This window comes from Pecten maximus, chromosome 7 (assembly GCF_902652985.1).
Source record: "Pecten maximus chromosome 7, xPecMax1.1, whole genome shotgun sequence".
In the NCBI taxonomy this organism is placed as follows: Eukaryota; Metazoa; Mollusca; class Bivalvia; order Pectinida; family Pectinidae; genus Pecten; species Pecten maximus.
In genome coordinates, this window is record NC_047021.1 from 46,083,353 (window position 1) to 46,100,469 (window position 17,117).

Genomic DNA, 17,117 nt, shown 5'->3' on the forward strand with positions numbered 1-17,117 from the left:
ATGGAAATTTGCATCCAAAACTATATAATGGGAGAAAATTGCAATTTTATGGCATTTTTCTTCATAATTGTGTGTCTGCAAGTGCATTTTCATCCGAGAAAAATTTTGTTTTATGTTTTATGAATAAACACGATGTTTTGGAAATATTTATCAAAAGAAATTTATACTATGTTGCGAATTACAATTTCGAGATAACCTTCTTTTATATACAACCTTATGTCTTTGATGCTCAAAATGACAACTGTATAAAAATACATTTTCACTGACATTATGAAATCTGGGTGTCGGAAAGGTGTAAAATTATTCTTCAGAAAAGAAAAAAACTGTAGTTGAGCTAGATAAAAAATTATACGGGGGCAGGCTCCTATGGAGAATTAACATTACTGGAAACAGGCCCTTTGATACTCAGTTGATAACATTGCCAGTGTTGTTTTCACTTTTTCTGTCCGAGATATACGTCAAGTAGAGGTCGTTTATGCGCTTGACATCAGAGGCAGTATACGAAGCCAGTTGCAAGCGTGTAATCAACCATGACCGACCTGCTACAAAACCATCACCACACGTCCTCAGCTTAATTAGTTTTAATTAATTGTTTATTTATCGGGGTATTGTCACCCTTGCAGTCAGTAATGTGTCAGAATTTCGTTACGGTCTGTGAGTAGATCAGTTAACTGACCAATGCCCCACACATATGTCTTTCACCAGCCAGCCAGCGTTACCTGTCATAGGCCTAAGTGAATCTAACAAGATAAATAGGGGCTCCATACGGGGTTATCAAGACATATTCTCCAAAATCGGGAGAATACACTATGTTTTATCTATACGATCGGTAGACGGGGCAGGGAGTCTGGAATCGGGAAAGTTGGCAAGTATGTAATTGGGCCTAATTAGCCATGTATATATCATGTACAGATACCACTAATGATCATATACCTGCCTGAAAGTCACAAAATCATTTCAATTGTGGGAATAAGGATTAATAATTTTGTTTGTACAAACAGCATAGATGGGACCACTCCAATTTGCAAGCTGACTAGGTCTGTCACAGTATAATGTTAACAAGCTGACTAGGCCTGTCACAGTATAATGTTAACAAGCTGACTAGGCCTGTCACAGTATAATGTTAACAAGCTGACTAGGTCTGTCACAGTATAATGTTAAGCTGACTAGACCTGTCACAGTATAATGTTAACAAGCTGACTAGGCCTGTCACAGTATAATGTTAACAAGCTGACTAGGCCTGTCACAGTATAATGTTAACAAGCTGACTAGACCTGTCGCGGTATAATGTTAACAAGCTGACTAGGCCTGTCACAGTATAATGTTAGCAAGCTGACTAGATCTGTCACAGTATAATGTAAACAAGCTGACTAGGCCTGTCACTGTATAATGTTAACAAGCTGACTAGACCTGTCACAGTATTATGTAAACAAGCTGACTAGACCTGTCACAGTATAATGTAAACAAGCTGACTAGGCCTGTCACAGTATTATGTAAACAAGCTGACTAGACCTGTCACAGTATTATGTAAACAAGCTGACTAGACCTGTCACAGTATTATGTAAACAAGCTGACTAGACCTGTCACAGTATTATGTAAACAAGCTGACTAGGCCTGTCACTGTATAATGTTAACAAGCTGACTAGACCTGTCACAGTATAATGTAAACAAGCTGACTAGACCTGTCACAGTATAATGTTAACAACCTGACTAGACCTGTCACAGTATAATGTTAACAAGCTGACTAGGCCTGTCGCGGTATAATGTTAACAAGCTGACTAGGCCTGTCGCGGTATAATGTTAACAAGCTGACTAGGCCTGTCACAGTATAATGTAAACAAGCTGACTAGACCTGTCACAGTATAATGTTAACAACCTGACTATGCCTGTCACAGTATAATGTTAACAAGCTGACTAGACCTGTCACAGTATAATGTAAACAAGCTGACTAGACCTGTCACAGTATAATGTAAACAAGCTGACTAGACCTGCCACAGTATAATGATAACAAGCTGACTAGACCTGTCACAGTATAATGTAAACAAGCTGACTAGACCTGTCACAGTATAATGTAAACAAGCTGACTAGACCTGTCACAGTATAATGATAACAAGCTGACTAGACCTGTCGCAGTATAATGATAACAAGCTGACTAGACCTGTCACAGTATAATGTTAACAAGCTGACTAGACCTGTCACAGTATAATGATAACAAGCTGACTAGACCTGTCACAGTATAATGTTAACAAGCTGACTAGACCTGTCACGGTATAATGTTAACAAGCTGACTAGACCTGTCACAGTATAATGTTAGCAAGCTGACTAGACCTGTCACAGTATAATGTTAACAAGCTGACTAGACCTGTCACAGTATAATGTAAACAAGCTGACTAGGCCTGTCACAGTATAATGTTAACAAGCTGACTAGGCCTGTCGCGGTATAATGTTAACAAGCTGACTAGACCTGTCGCAGTATAATGTTAACAAGCTGACTAGGCCTGTCACAGTATAATGTTAACAAGCTGACTAGGTCTGTCACAGTATAATGTTAACAAACTGACTAGGCCTGTCACAGTATAATGTTAACAAACTGACTAGGCCTGTCACAGTATAATGTTAACAAACTGACTAGGCCTGTCACAGTATAATGTTAACAAACTGACTAGACCTGTCACAGTATAATGTTAACAAGCTGACTAGACCTGTCGCGGTATAATGTTAACAAGCTGACTAGACCTGTCACAGTATAATGTAAACAAGCTGACTAGACCTGTCACAGTATAATGTTAACAACCTGACTAGACCTGTCACAGTATAATGTTAACAAGCTGACTAGGCCTGTCACAGTATAATGTTAACAAGCTGACTAGGCCTGTCACAGTATAATGTTAACAAGCTGACTAGGCCTGTCACAGTATAATGTTAACAAGCTGACTAGACCTGTCACAGTATAATGTTAACAAGCTGACTAGGCCTGTCACAGTATAATGTTAACAAGCTGACTAGACCTATTGCGGTATAATGTTAACAAGCTGACTAGACCTGTCACAGTATAATGTTAACAAGCTGACTAGGCCTGTCACAGTATAATGTTAACAAGCTGACTAGGCCTGTCACAGTATAATGTTAACAAACTGACTAGGCCTGTCACAGTATAATGTTAACAAGCTGACTAGACCTGTCACGGTATAATGTTAACAAGCTGACTAGACCTGTCACAGTATAATGTAAACAAGCTGACTAGGCCTGTCACAGTATAATGTTAGCAAGCTGACTAGACCTGTCACAGTATAATGTTAGCAAGCTGACTAGACCTGTCACAGTATAATGTTAACAAGCTGACTAGACCTGTCATAGTATAATGTTAACAAGCTGACTAGACCTGTCACAGTATAATGTAAACAAGCTGACTAGACCTGTCACAGTATAATGTTAACAAGCTGACTAGGTCTGTCACAGTATAATATTAGCAAGCTGACTAGGCCTGTCACAGTATAATGTTAACAAGCTGACTAGGCCTGTCACAGTATAATGTTGACAAGCTGACTAGACCTGTCATAGTATAATGTTAACAAGCTGACTAGACCTATTGCGGTATAATGTTAACAAGCTGACTAGACCTGTCACAGTATAATGTTAACAAGCTGACTAGGCCTGTCACAGTATAATGTTAACAAGCTGACTAGACCTATTGCGGTATAATGTTAACAAGCTGACTAGACCTGTCATAGTATAATGTTAACAAGCTGACTAGACCTATTGCGGTATAATGTTAACAAGCTGACTAGACCTGTCACAGTATAATGTTAACAAGCTGACTAGACCTGTCACAGTATAATGTTAACAAGCTGACTAGACCTGTCACAGTATAATGTTAACAAGCTGACTAGGTCTGTCACAGTATAATGTTAACAAGCTGACTAGACCTGTCACAGTATAATGTTAACAAGCTGACTAGACCTGTCACAGTATAATGTTAACAAGCTGACTAGACCTGTCACAGTATAATGTTAACAAGCTGACTAGACCTGTCACAGTATAATGTAAACAAGCTGACTAGACCTGTCACAGTATAATGTTAACAACCTGACTAGACCTGTCACAGTATAATGTTAACAAGCTGACTAGGCCTGTCACAGTATAATGTAAACAAGCTGACTAGACCTGTCACAGTATAATGTTAACAAGCTGACTAGACCTGTCGCAGTATAATGTTAACAAGCTGACTAGACCTGTCACAGTATTATGTAAACAACCTGACTAGACCTGTCACAGTATAATGTTAACAACCTGACTAGGCCTGTCACAGTATAATGTTAACAAGCTGACTAGGCCTGTCACAGTATAATGTTAACAAGCTGACTAGGCCTGTCACAGTATAATGTAAACAAGCTGACTAGACCTGTCACAGTATAATGTTAACAAGCTGACTAGACCTGTCGCAGTATAATGTTAACAAGCTGACTAGACCTGTCACAGTATAATGTAAACAATCTGACAATTCAATGTGCCAAATCTGACCGGGGATTCCAATTAAATGTTGTAATGTAGCTTTGATAGCTTACAAATCTGACCGGGGATTCCAATTAAATGTTGTAATGTACAGACCCGTGTACGTTCGCTGTTCCGTCTTAAACGCAAACGCTACGGGAAATGGTACGGTAATGCTACGGAAGTGCTACGGAAATGGTACGGTAATGCTACGGAAATGGTACGGTAATGCTACGGAAATGGTACGGAAATGGTACGGTAATGCTACGGAAGTGCTACGGTAATGCTACGGTAATGCTACGGAAGTGCTACGGTTGACGCTCACAAAAAATCGACCGTTTCTGAATAAATTATCTGGTTCTTATAAAAAGCGGATCCTAGACGAAGCGAACTCGTAGAAACGACAGTGAAAGGTGTCTGATGGAGTGAATGTTGTATCGGGAAGTGGAAGAACGTTTTATCAAACTGTACTACTATAGAAAACCTCAGTTTGCTAGAATTTGTACAACTTTTAGAAACCGGAAATATTAAAGTCATAATTTATTATTCTCGGCAACAAAAGACAATAGTATTTAATTTTAAAATAAAATCACTCTCTACACTAGCGCTGCGGTCGCGTATGTGTTGTCTCTGTGTGTCCGAACTTTATCGTTTTGTTTTTATGTATTTATCTATATTTTCACTGCATTTATTCACCACATTTAATATGTACTGATAAACCCTAAGGTTTAAGTAATAAACTAATTGAATTGTTAAACTTGTATCAAAGTGTTAATTTAGGTACAGGTAAACAGATCAAGAATTCTGAACACAGATTGACCAGGCTATTAATAGACCCGCCTAGGGCTAATTGTAAAAAGGAGAAACTGACCAGGTGTGGTTATGACTTACACACCTGAGCCCGGTGACTCCTAATCAAGTGTATATCCATGGCCATCAGGTGAAGTTGATGGTGGTGGGGAGGGGGAATTAGTACCCATGGCAACAAGTAAGGGGGACAATTAAGTCAAGTACATGTACATGCCTGGCAAGTCTATGTATAACAATCACTGGTAATATTAATGGTGTGTAAGCATTGACGATTTGTTTAAAAGTCTGATGTCGGATCAGAGGAAATTCTGGCTGCATGGGGAGGGATAAAAACTAAAAACAAAACATCAATAATTATATACTTAAGACTATACAATGTACATGTGCAATCAGATACGTGTATATCACCAGAGACATATATATGTCTCTGATATATCACACGTCTGCAATGGAGCAGACTCTGTATGTTTACGTGAAAATGGATAACACTCTGAAAATATTTATTAATGGACTACAACTACAGTTGAGTGACAATCAGTTAACCTTTGCACCCTAGGAGAGGTGAGGAGTGCACGAGATTTAAGGTACTGAAGTAAACGTATAATTAGTGCACAATAGTTTTTTTTTTTAAACTTATTATCACAAAGGACATAACCCGGTAATACTTTGATTCAATATATAAAGACTTCAACAGTGTAGAGTGAAGATGCTGTTTGCGATCATTTTAATCATTTACATGCTTCTATTGCAATACATCAGTTTGTGTCAGAGGCCTAATAATGGCTGACTCAGGTGTACATATGCTTCATGTAAATATTTTGTCAGACAAAATATTAATATTTTAAATTTTAATTGAATGTTAATTTACTAAAGTTTCTTTTACATTGTTATTCTCAACTTGAAAGGTTTTTTTACAGTACAAGTCATCTATATGATATTATACAATGTATGTTCTGTCGACAGATCTTGAGACATGTACATGTCCAGACCGGTTTAATCCTGTTTCTCCCAAAACTGAAAATCTAGGTAAAAATTTTTTGGGAGAAACAGGATTTGTTTACACAGGGGTCTAATTATTAAGTAAACACAGAAGGTAATTATCTCTCTCATTCATTTATTGCAAAATCCAGGTAAATAAGGTAAATACAGGTAGATAGGTGGTATAACTACAAAAACTTTAAAAAGTTAAAAATAATGCATTTATATTACACACATATATGTACTTTTTACTGATGATATGATTTACTTGTACAGTGGATAACTAATAAGCACTATATATTATCTTCAAAATACAATATAATAAGCACCACATTTACATTTATACATACATTACAAATGAGCACTATTTATATCATAAATAAACCAATAGTTTACTCTTTCTGTATACTATTTGTACTGTAAAAGACGAAGAAAAGATGAAGCAATGATGATGCATTATTAACAGAACTATGTGTATTTAGGGAGGTACGGACAAAAGCCCCCCCGGATATTAGCCCCCCCGGACATTAGCCCCTAGGACAAAAGCCCCCCCGGACATTAGCCCCTTCACACTAATCAAAAAGTGGACAAAAGCCCCTTCATAAAAAAAATTATATTTATTTTTTTTTATTTTTTATGTTTTTATTTATTCATTTTTTTTTTAAATTACAATATATGTTTTAGCAGTGGTTATATTAAGTGCTACATATATATGTAAGTGACTTCAGTCATCAGTGGCTTCTGCAATGTAAACAACTACTTGAACTGTTACATAAACAATAAGCTGTTACACAGGTGTTTGGTAGGTTTTTCATTGACCAGCCTCCACCAGCACAGCCAGGAGGTGTTCTCCCACCAGTACGTATGCGAAGAACGCCACCGATGTTCCCACCACATCTTTGGAATGTTCATGAAGCAACCATTCAGAATGAGGATCGTACCAACAACCTATGTGAGAGCTGGAATTTTGGGTTCCAGCAGCTGATCGGACACAACCACCCATCTGTGTGGACGGCCATAGATTGTCTCAGGAAGGACCAGGCGCTGGTGGCAGCAGCATTGCTAGCAGACTCCCGTGGTGCTCCCCCTACCAAACGTGTGAAACGTGCAACGAGAGATTTGTGGGAAAACATCCTAATTTATTGTACAAACTTCAAGACATTTTGTTTTAAATGATAAGCTTTCCTGAAATGTTCAGCTTACTTAATAATGTAAAGTTTGAACAAATAAATTATGATGTTTAACCACAGACATATAATGCAGCTCTGACATTGAACCAAGGACCTTCATTTTCCACACAATTATTCTCCAAATTTCAGAGATAAAAACAGCAGTATATATACAGTTTTTGTTTTTCAAAAGTACAGATTTATATAAAGTATACCAGCTAAATTGATAATGAAGGGGCTTTTGTCCGGGGGGGCTAATGTCCGGAGGGGCTTTTGTCCTAGGGGCTAATGTCCGGGGGGGCTAATGTCCGGGGGGGCTTTTGTCCTACACTCGTATTTAGGAGTGAATCTGAAATTTAATAATAAATTCAACAGTATTCAAATACAGCTATCACATCAGGGTCGTAAAGCAATGTTTGCACTTTTTACAAAATGTAATCACATGAAATTAAATAATGAAACTATGCTTCATCTTTTCGATACATATGTTGGAAGTATTTTAAGCTATAGTTGCGAGATATGTGGATCGTCAAAGGCAATTGACATTGAAAAGGTCCACACACATTTTTGCAAAAGAATACTTAATGTAAAAAAAAATCAACCTCAAATGCGATGGTGTATTGTCGTTTTCCACTACAATATTACAGGAAACTAAGGATAATTAAGTACTGGTTTAAGTTAATAACTACACGAAATTGTATTTTAAATCGTGCATATGGATTTTTAAGAAATTGTAATACAAGAAATTGTCTCAATTGGGTAACTTTTGTTAAAAATGAACTTTTTTTCGCTTGGTTTTGGTCATGTGTGGGAAAACCAGCAAATGTATGCAAGTTGTATCGACAATATTTTGCCAGTTATTAAGCAGAGAATTTTTGACCAAGCTCAGCAACACCTACACCATTTATTAGAGTCATCCTCCAAATGTCATATATATAAACATCTTGTGGACAATATAACATTACCTTTTTATCTTACCGAACATATTCCTAAAAGATATAGAATTTGTCTTACTAATTATAAGATACGTCTATCTGTACATTGTTAAGCCATTGAAGCTGGTAGATATGATAATACTCCAAGATTAAGACGATTTTGCAATATGTGTAATAATAGACAACAAATTGAAGATGAATATCATTTTATTCTTGAATGTAATAGTTATAGAAATTTAAGGAAAAGGTACATCAAACGTTATTACTGGAACAACCCATCTGTTTTTAAATTCATCCAGCTATTCAGAGTACAAAATGTAAAGGAACTGTGTTCTCTAGGAAAATATATACATTAAGCTACTAAATTAAGAAATAATTACTAAACCAATCATTGATGTTATGACCTCTCATTCTCTATATGTTATGTACTGTTGTATACGCCATGCTGTAATTTATGTATTTCATGTACAATGTTTTTGTGACTTATAGGCCGTACGGCCGAAAGTAATAAAAGAATTGAATTGAATTGAATATAAAAATAAGTCAATTATATAAAAAATGTTAAGATATATATAAAAAAATGTTAAGATATCAATAACTTTAATTAATTTATCTTATTAAAAAGAAGTCAATTGTAATCACTTCTATAAATCTATTCTGAATTATATAGATAAATTGTTAATACAGTTACACGTTTTATTTTAAAATTCAAACTATCTGTGAATATATGGATAAATCTTTCATTTTATTTATTTGTCAACTGATACTTTCAGTAATATAGACACCTTAATTCACCTGTACAGGGAACAGGAATGTTGATTTACCTGTACAGGTAGAAGTTAACCTAACTGTTAAAACAACACTCTCCCTATATTGTTTACATAAGTTTTTGGGAGAAACAGGATATATATTTTTCAGTTTTGGGAGAAACAGGATGACACCTCCAGACCACATGTACATTTTTTTTGTACATTACATTGAAGCCAAACATCTATGAAAGGCCTGTTGCCAATGGCCAACTGGGCGCAATATGCAACCCCACAGCCTTGAGGACATGCATCCTATCACACTTTACCTGTAAGATGCCGATCAGTCTAGCTCTTTTATGTCTGGCACGTGGTATACCTGGCCAGGTGACCTGTCCCCAATTAACCCCCGGGGTCCAATTATGGCTTATTCTCACTTAGCCAACATACAGAATTTAGAAATTTACCTGTATTACCTGGCCAACATGTCAAATTTTACACCTGAGTGAGTTTAAACTATAGCAGTAGCCTGTTCTTACTTTCATGAAAGAAAATATGAAAATGTCAAGTTGAATATTTATACAATAATGATTCAAATGAATTTATAGAGGTTACTTATAACAAATCTTAGATATTCACAGTAAAAATCGAAATTTATTAAGTTTACATATATCATGAAACCATCACCATCTCAAGAGTTTAAATTACAAATGTATGCTTTTTATAATAGAAGTATTAACAAGTGTCTTGTATGACTGTTATTTAAATCTGTGTATATGTGTGAGGGTGTGTGTGTTATTTCTTTTTTTTTTTTTTATTTTTTTTTTTACAAAATAACAATTTTAGAAAAGACACCAAAGCAAATATTTTTTGTGCACACAATAATTATAAAATTCTATCAAACTAGCAGCGGATGTGTTTCTTAATGAAGTAAAGCAACGTTGCCACGAAGAAAATTTAAGGTTTTGCTATTCCAACTTTGATGATGATGTTAGTGTGATGATACAAAACATATCTGTATAATATCAGTCCTTAAACTACGCGATTCAAATGATTCACCCTCTCTTTTACATCTTTTACGTGTTTTCAATCAAAATTAAACGATCATAGTCTATATTACATGTTTTGTACACAATTCAACTTACCTAGTCTGGTATGTAGGCATTAATACATATATTTTTATTCAAATCTTTACATAGCCTGCTTGATCGAACTTGTACAGGATAATTTAACTTTTTAGTTCCACATCTTTTTTTGACTAGGTCGAGTAGCTCAACCCTGCTTTATCCCTGTAAATTCTGGATTATTGGTAGAAATTGTAATGTTCTTAAAAGAGTCCTAATTGATTAAAACTACGTTTGTCATATTCCTGACAGTTTTTTAATGCTCACTTGAGAGATTTATGTCGGACGAAGATTTGTTTTCAGAATTAAGTCTCTTTTTTACTGTTCATAACAAGACTAACTTGATTATCTGGATGATTTCTATTTAGGACATCAGTTCTATTTCACATGTGTATGCACTTTATATACCGTATTTGCTCTTACTTTGTAATTAATTTACTCTTGTTATACTTTATCAGATACATACATATATATCACATATGATTCGAAGATATAGATTTGAATTTCCTGTCGTAGTTTTACCGAGAGAAATATATATCACATTTATACGGTCTCTGATTTTATCAATTTGTTATCAATTTTGTGATTAGACCTTTGGGTTTTAAAACTGAAATAAATAATGAATAACTCCGTAGATCACGATGACATTCTCATTAATGTTGGAAGCCAAGTTTTATGAAGCAGTCTATAGCCTTACCTGTAGGTCATAATTATCTGTTATTGTTCTACCTTTCGCACCTAGTATCACTTGGTCCACAGAATACCGTACCTTTAGTTGACCAGTGTACAACATGCTGTGTTGTTTGTATCATCGCTGACAATTAAGTCTAACTACCCTAGTTTACCTGTGTGATACTGTCTGGACCATTTGTACCCTATACATGTAGCCTGACCAGTGCATATTACATGGAACTGTTTTAAAGGTTTGACTATAGCACAGTAAAGGAAATATTGTTTATTTGACACGATCTTCATCTTCGTTTCCATCGTAATGCGTCGACTACTATACTAGGATCCGCCATTTTTTTATCACACTAAGATCGATGGACCATGTGACTTGACTTGTTTTTTGTGAGAGTGTTATTTTTTCTAAACAAAGATACAGAAAGATGTATAACCATATATATTTAATTCTCACCTCCTTATTAAATTATTTGCTGTCGCTATTATGCTTTAGTGACGTTCGGTAAGTATATTTAACTAAATTTCGTTTCGATAAAAAATACACTCCGCAAAATTTTCTACCGAACGGTTATGAGACGGTCAGCGAGTGAAAATAGGTAAACGCAAATGCTACGGTAATGCTACGGTAAGTGGACGCAAACGCTACGGAAATGCTACGGAAATGGTACGGTAATGCTACGGAAGTGCTACGGAAATGGTACGGTAATGCTACGGTAGTGATACGGAAATGGTACGGAAGTGATACGGAAGTGATACGGTGATGCTACGGAAGTGCTACGGAAACGCTACGCTTAAATCGGAACTGCGAACATACACGGGTCTGTAGCTTTGATAGCTTACAGATCTGACCGGGGATTCCAATTAAATGTTGTAATGTAGCTTTGATAGCTTACAAATCTGACCGGGGATTCCAATTAAATTTTGTAATGTATACTATAGCTTTGATAACTTACAGATATGACCGGGGATTCCAATTAAATGTCAAATCTGACCAGGGATTCCAATTAAATGTTGTAATGTATACTATAGCTTTGATAACTTACAGATATGACCAGGGATTCCAATTAAATGTCAAATCTGACCAGGGATTCCAATTAAATGTTGTAATGTATACTATAGCTTTGATAACTTACAGATATGACCGGGGATTCCAATTAAATGTCAAATCTGACCAGGGATTCCAATTAAATGTTGTAATGTATACTATAGCTTTGATAACTTACAGATATGACCAGGGATTCCAATTAAATGTCAAATCTGACCAGGGATTCCAATTAAATGTTGTAATGTATACTATAGCTTTGATAACTTACAGATATGACAAGGGATTCCAATTAAATGTCAAATCTGACCAGGGATTCCAATTGAATGTTGTAATGTAGCTTTGATAGCTTACAAATCTGACCGGGGATTCCAATTAAATTTTGTAATGTATACTATAGCTTTGATAACTTACAGATATGACCGGGGATTCCAATTAAATGTCAAATCTGACCAGGGATTCCAATTAAATGTTGTAATGTATACTATAGCTTTGATAACTTACAGATATGACCAGGGATTCCAATTAAATGTCAAATCTGACCAGGGATTCCAATTAAATGTTGTAATGTAGCTTTTATAACTTACAGATCTGACCGGGCATTCCAATTAAATGTCAAATCTGACCAGGGATTCCAATTAAATGTCAAATATGACCAGGGATTCCAATTAAATGTTGTAATACAGATCTGACCAGGGATTCCAATTTGATGTTGTAATGTAGCTTTGATAACTTACAAATTCCTATCCAGGTGTTGTTCTGTAGAACTCTGTGCCGTTAAACACTGAAAAAAAAATAAACAAAAATGGAGACTACAATTTTATATGTTTTATGTTTTATGTTTCAGGTTTGTCTTTTGCCAGAACATGTGTTGACGCATCTTGTTCAGTAAGTTGTCTCAGTTCAACATTTAAGAAGAGTGCATTCTCTATCCGTCATACGTCAGTCAATTTAAAAAAAAAATTACAGTCCCTGTAACCTACCTCAGTCTGTGGGGGACAAATGTGACGGTCCCTGTAACCTCGGTCTGTGGGGGACATATGTGACAGTCCCTGTAACCTCAGTCTTTGCGGGACATCATGTGACGGTCCCTGTAACCTCAGTCTTTGGAGGATATATGTGACGGTCCCTGTAACCTTGGTCTTTGCGGAACATCATGTGACGGTCCCTGTAACCTCGGTCTTTGGGGGATATATGTGACGGTCCCTGTAACCTCGGTCTTTGGGGAACAGATGTGATAGTCCCTGTTACAACAATATTCTTTGTATGGTTTGATCAAACTAATGCAATCATGGCATAAACAAGACCAATCATTCTTACATGTCATCCTTCCAGATATACCCTGTGGTTAATGGAATATTCTTACATGTCATCCTTCCTGATATATCCTGTGGTTAATGGAATATTCTTACATGTCATTCTTCCAGATATACCCTGTGGTTAATGGAAAATTCTTACATGTCATCCTTCCTGATATATCCTGTGGTTAATGGAATATTCTTACATGTCATCCTTCCCGATATACCATGTGGTTAATGGAATATTCTTACATACATTCTTCCAGATATACCCTGTGGTTAATGGAATATTCTTACATGTCATCCTTCCTGATATATCCTGTGGTTAATGGAATATTCTTACATGTCATCCTTCCTGATATACCATGTGGTTAATGGAATATTCTTACATACATTCTTCCAGATATACCCTGTGGTTAATGGAATATTCTTACATGTCATCCTTCCTGATATACCATGTGGTTAATGGAATATTCTTACATGTCATCCTTCCTGATATACCCTGTGGTTAATGGAATATTCTTACATGTCATCCTTCCTGATATACCATGTGGTTAATGGAATATTCTTACATGTCATCCTTCCTGATATACCATGTGGTTAATGGAATATTGTAACATGTCATCCTTCCTGATATACCCTGTCAGGTTAATGGAATATTGTAACATGTCATCCTTCCAGATATACCCTGTGGTTAATGGAATATTCTTACATGTCATCCTTCCTGATATACCATGTGGTTAATGGAATATTCTTACATACATTCTTCCAGATATACCATGTGGTTAATGGAATATTATTACATGTCATCCTTCCTGATATACCATGTGGTTAATGGAATATTCTTACATGTCATCCTTCCTGATATACCCTGTCAGGTTAATGGAATATTCTTACATACATTCTTCCAGATATACCCTGTGGTTAATGGAATGCTCCCATGATTCTAGTCGTTGCCATGCTGCCATGTTTTTTGGGATGGCTTTCCCATTCCGGGTGATATTGGACCTGTTTGATCAGAAGGACGGCCTGAGGAGACTGTTCAATGTGGTGAGTATTAGACATTTTGGATCAGAAGGATGGCATTAGGAGGTTGGTGCTGGAGGGGTGGGGCCCAATAGGGCATACTTGCCAACTTTTAAAAATTCTCATGAAAGTGTGTAAGAGACATTTTTGACCCATTTAGCAAATAAAAAATAAAGGGGTTATAATTTGCTATTGTCTGAACACTTTCCTCCCTTACTTAAAACAAAATTAATGTAGAATCAAATACTCATCATAGATGGAAGGGTCTTTAGCAGCCGGAGGGGTGAGGCCATGTTTTTAATGGAGATACTACATGTCTGTCTGAAGATATGATGGCTAATTTCTGACATTTCTTTTCCTCGACAGAACAGGTAGAGCCTGACAACAAGGTCAAATGATTTGAAATTTTTTCTATCGGAATGAAAGGATTTGATGTATATTTTGTCTTTAGTTGTCTTTAAGGTGCACTGACACTTTAACACTTGTCCTCCACCACTGGGTTGCAAGTTTGAAACCTACGTGGGGCAGTTGCCAGGTACTGACCATAGGCTGGTGGTTTTTCTCCGGGTACTCCGGCTTTCCTCCACCTCCAAACCTGGCACGTCCTTAAATGACCCTGGTTATTAATAAGTGGTATCAGTATTCGAAATAGGAATATGAAAATCTCCCAACTAGCAGATGACACTACTTTATTTATGAGGTATAGGGACATCAGAAGAGTGTTATCAATCGTTGAGCAGTTCGGAAAAGTGTCTGGTCTACAATTAAATAAATCTAAGACCGAAGGTTTGTATTTAGGCTGTAACAAAAACAAAGATAATATGTTTATGGGTATTAATTGGGTGAAGCAAGTTAAGTCGTTGGGAATGTACTTCGGCACAAACTCAAAGGTAAGTTCCAATCTTAATTGGGCAGATAAAATTACAAGCATTGATGAACTAATCAAAAACTGGAAAAAAAGAAAATTGACCATTATAGGAAAATCTGTCGTTGTTCAAGCTATAATATTACCACAGATAACCTACTTAGCAAGTGTCCAATACGTAAGTAAAGAACAAATAAAGGAGCTTGAAAGGAAAATATATTGTTTTATCTGGAACAATGGGCCGGAGCGTGTTAAACGTAGTGTTATGATAAGTGATAAATCGGAAGGCGGTTTATTAATACGGGATATTGAATCCCATATTGATGTTTTAAATGTAGCCTGGATACAAAGGTTAGTATCTCCTGTAGACGCCTGTTGGAAGGTGATTCCAAATTATTATTTGGAAAAGCTTGGTGGCGCCACTGTGTTGTTTCGTATGTCCCCAGGACACATACGCAACCTTCCAAAAAACGATGTACCATATTTTTATATTAACATCCTACAATCATGGTTGAAACTTAGAGAAAATAACGCGCCGATCGTTGATTATAACTTTACAGATATTTGTCGAGAGATCATTTGGGGAAATAAACACATCAAACTTAACGGAAGGTCGCTAATTTTTAAGACCTGGATTGAGTCCGGGTTAATTTTTATCAACGATATAATTGATAATGATAGTATAAATGAAATAAAAATTTACCAACAATTAAAAGAAACGAGAGACTGGATAAGTGAGGTAAGTCAGGTAAAGAAAGCTATTCCTAAAGAATGGAAGGACAAAATCAAGGGAGATAATGCACGGGTAAATGTACAAACTGACTCTGATTTATTAGTCTTTGATAAAGGAGTGGGTGTAAAACTTGATCAGGTAAATAATAAGTTTCTTTACTTAGCATTTATAAGAAAAAAGAAATCAGAGTCATACTGCAGAGGTATGTGGGAAGATTTGTTTCAGTTAGAAAGCAGTGGTTTGATTTTTCATGAATTATTTGAATTTATCAATGATATCTTAATAGAGAATAACGAAAAAATTTTCAAATGGAAGCTATTCCATAATATTCTTCCAAATGGAATCTTACTTAAAAGATGGAATATTATTGATAATGATGAATGTTGTATATGTAAAGTTAAGGATGATTATAAACACTATTTTATTGAATGTCAATGTGTAGACCCATTGTGGAATTTGATACATGATCTTTTACAAAAACATAATTACAATGTTCAGCTAAGAAATATGTATTACATCGTGATAGGATATAAGATTGTTGATAAGAAGTACAAAGAATTTAACATTCTTATGTCCCTGATTGGTTATACAATATATAAACACTACCACATCTCTAATAGAAGGGTAGACAGTTGTTCAATTGTGTCTTTATTCAAACATTTTCTTGAGAGAAAATTACTCCTACAACGATATAGAGATATAAAATTATTGAAAAGCATAGCAATGTATTTAAACGAGTAACATGTAAAAAACGAATAAAAAAGAATGATTAAAAGAATCAATAGAGAATGTGCAATGATGATAAACATGGCTCTGCGAGCTTATTAGCTCTTAAAATGTACTAAAATAGAAAGTTATGATCTATGTGTAAAGATGGGTAAATGAAAGTATTATGTTTACATGAAAAGGGCGTATTGGTGATATATACGCTGCGTGTGTACTGATGGTGATGGTGTTTTTACTGTGAATATTCTCTATTTTTGTGTGGGTCTGTGTATAAACCAGCACGTATATGCAAGTATGCTGCCGTTAGTATAGAGTTTCTGCTTCTGTTTTAAGGGTGTGTGTGTGTGTGTGTGTGTGTGTGTGTGTTTGAAGGAGAGAGAGAGAGAGAGAGAGAGAGAGAGAGAGAGAGAGAGAGAGAGAGACACACACACAGAGAGAAAGAGACAGAGAGAGACGGAGAGAGAGAGAGACACACAGAGAGAGACAGAGA

At 35.9% G+C, this 17,117-nt stretch overlaps 1 protein-coding gene across 1 annotated transcript in view; it reads left to right on the forward strand.

Moving 5' to 3' along the window:
• The window catches only part of LOC117330988 (DDB1- and CUL4-associated factor 1-like), a 225,087-nt gene that overhangs the window by 40,392 nt on the left and 167,578 nt on the right, over nt 1-17,117 (forward strand). The window contains exons 11-12 of the mRNA XM_033889585.1: nt 12,827-12,867; nt 14,189-14,327. Of these exons, the coding sequence (XP_033745476.1) occupies nt 12,827-12,867; nt 14,189-14,327 (180 nt within the window). The remainder of the gene's footprint in view (nt 1-12,826; nt 12,868-14,188; nt 14,328-17,117) is intronic.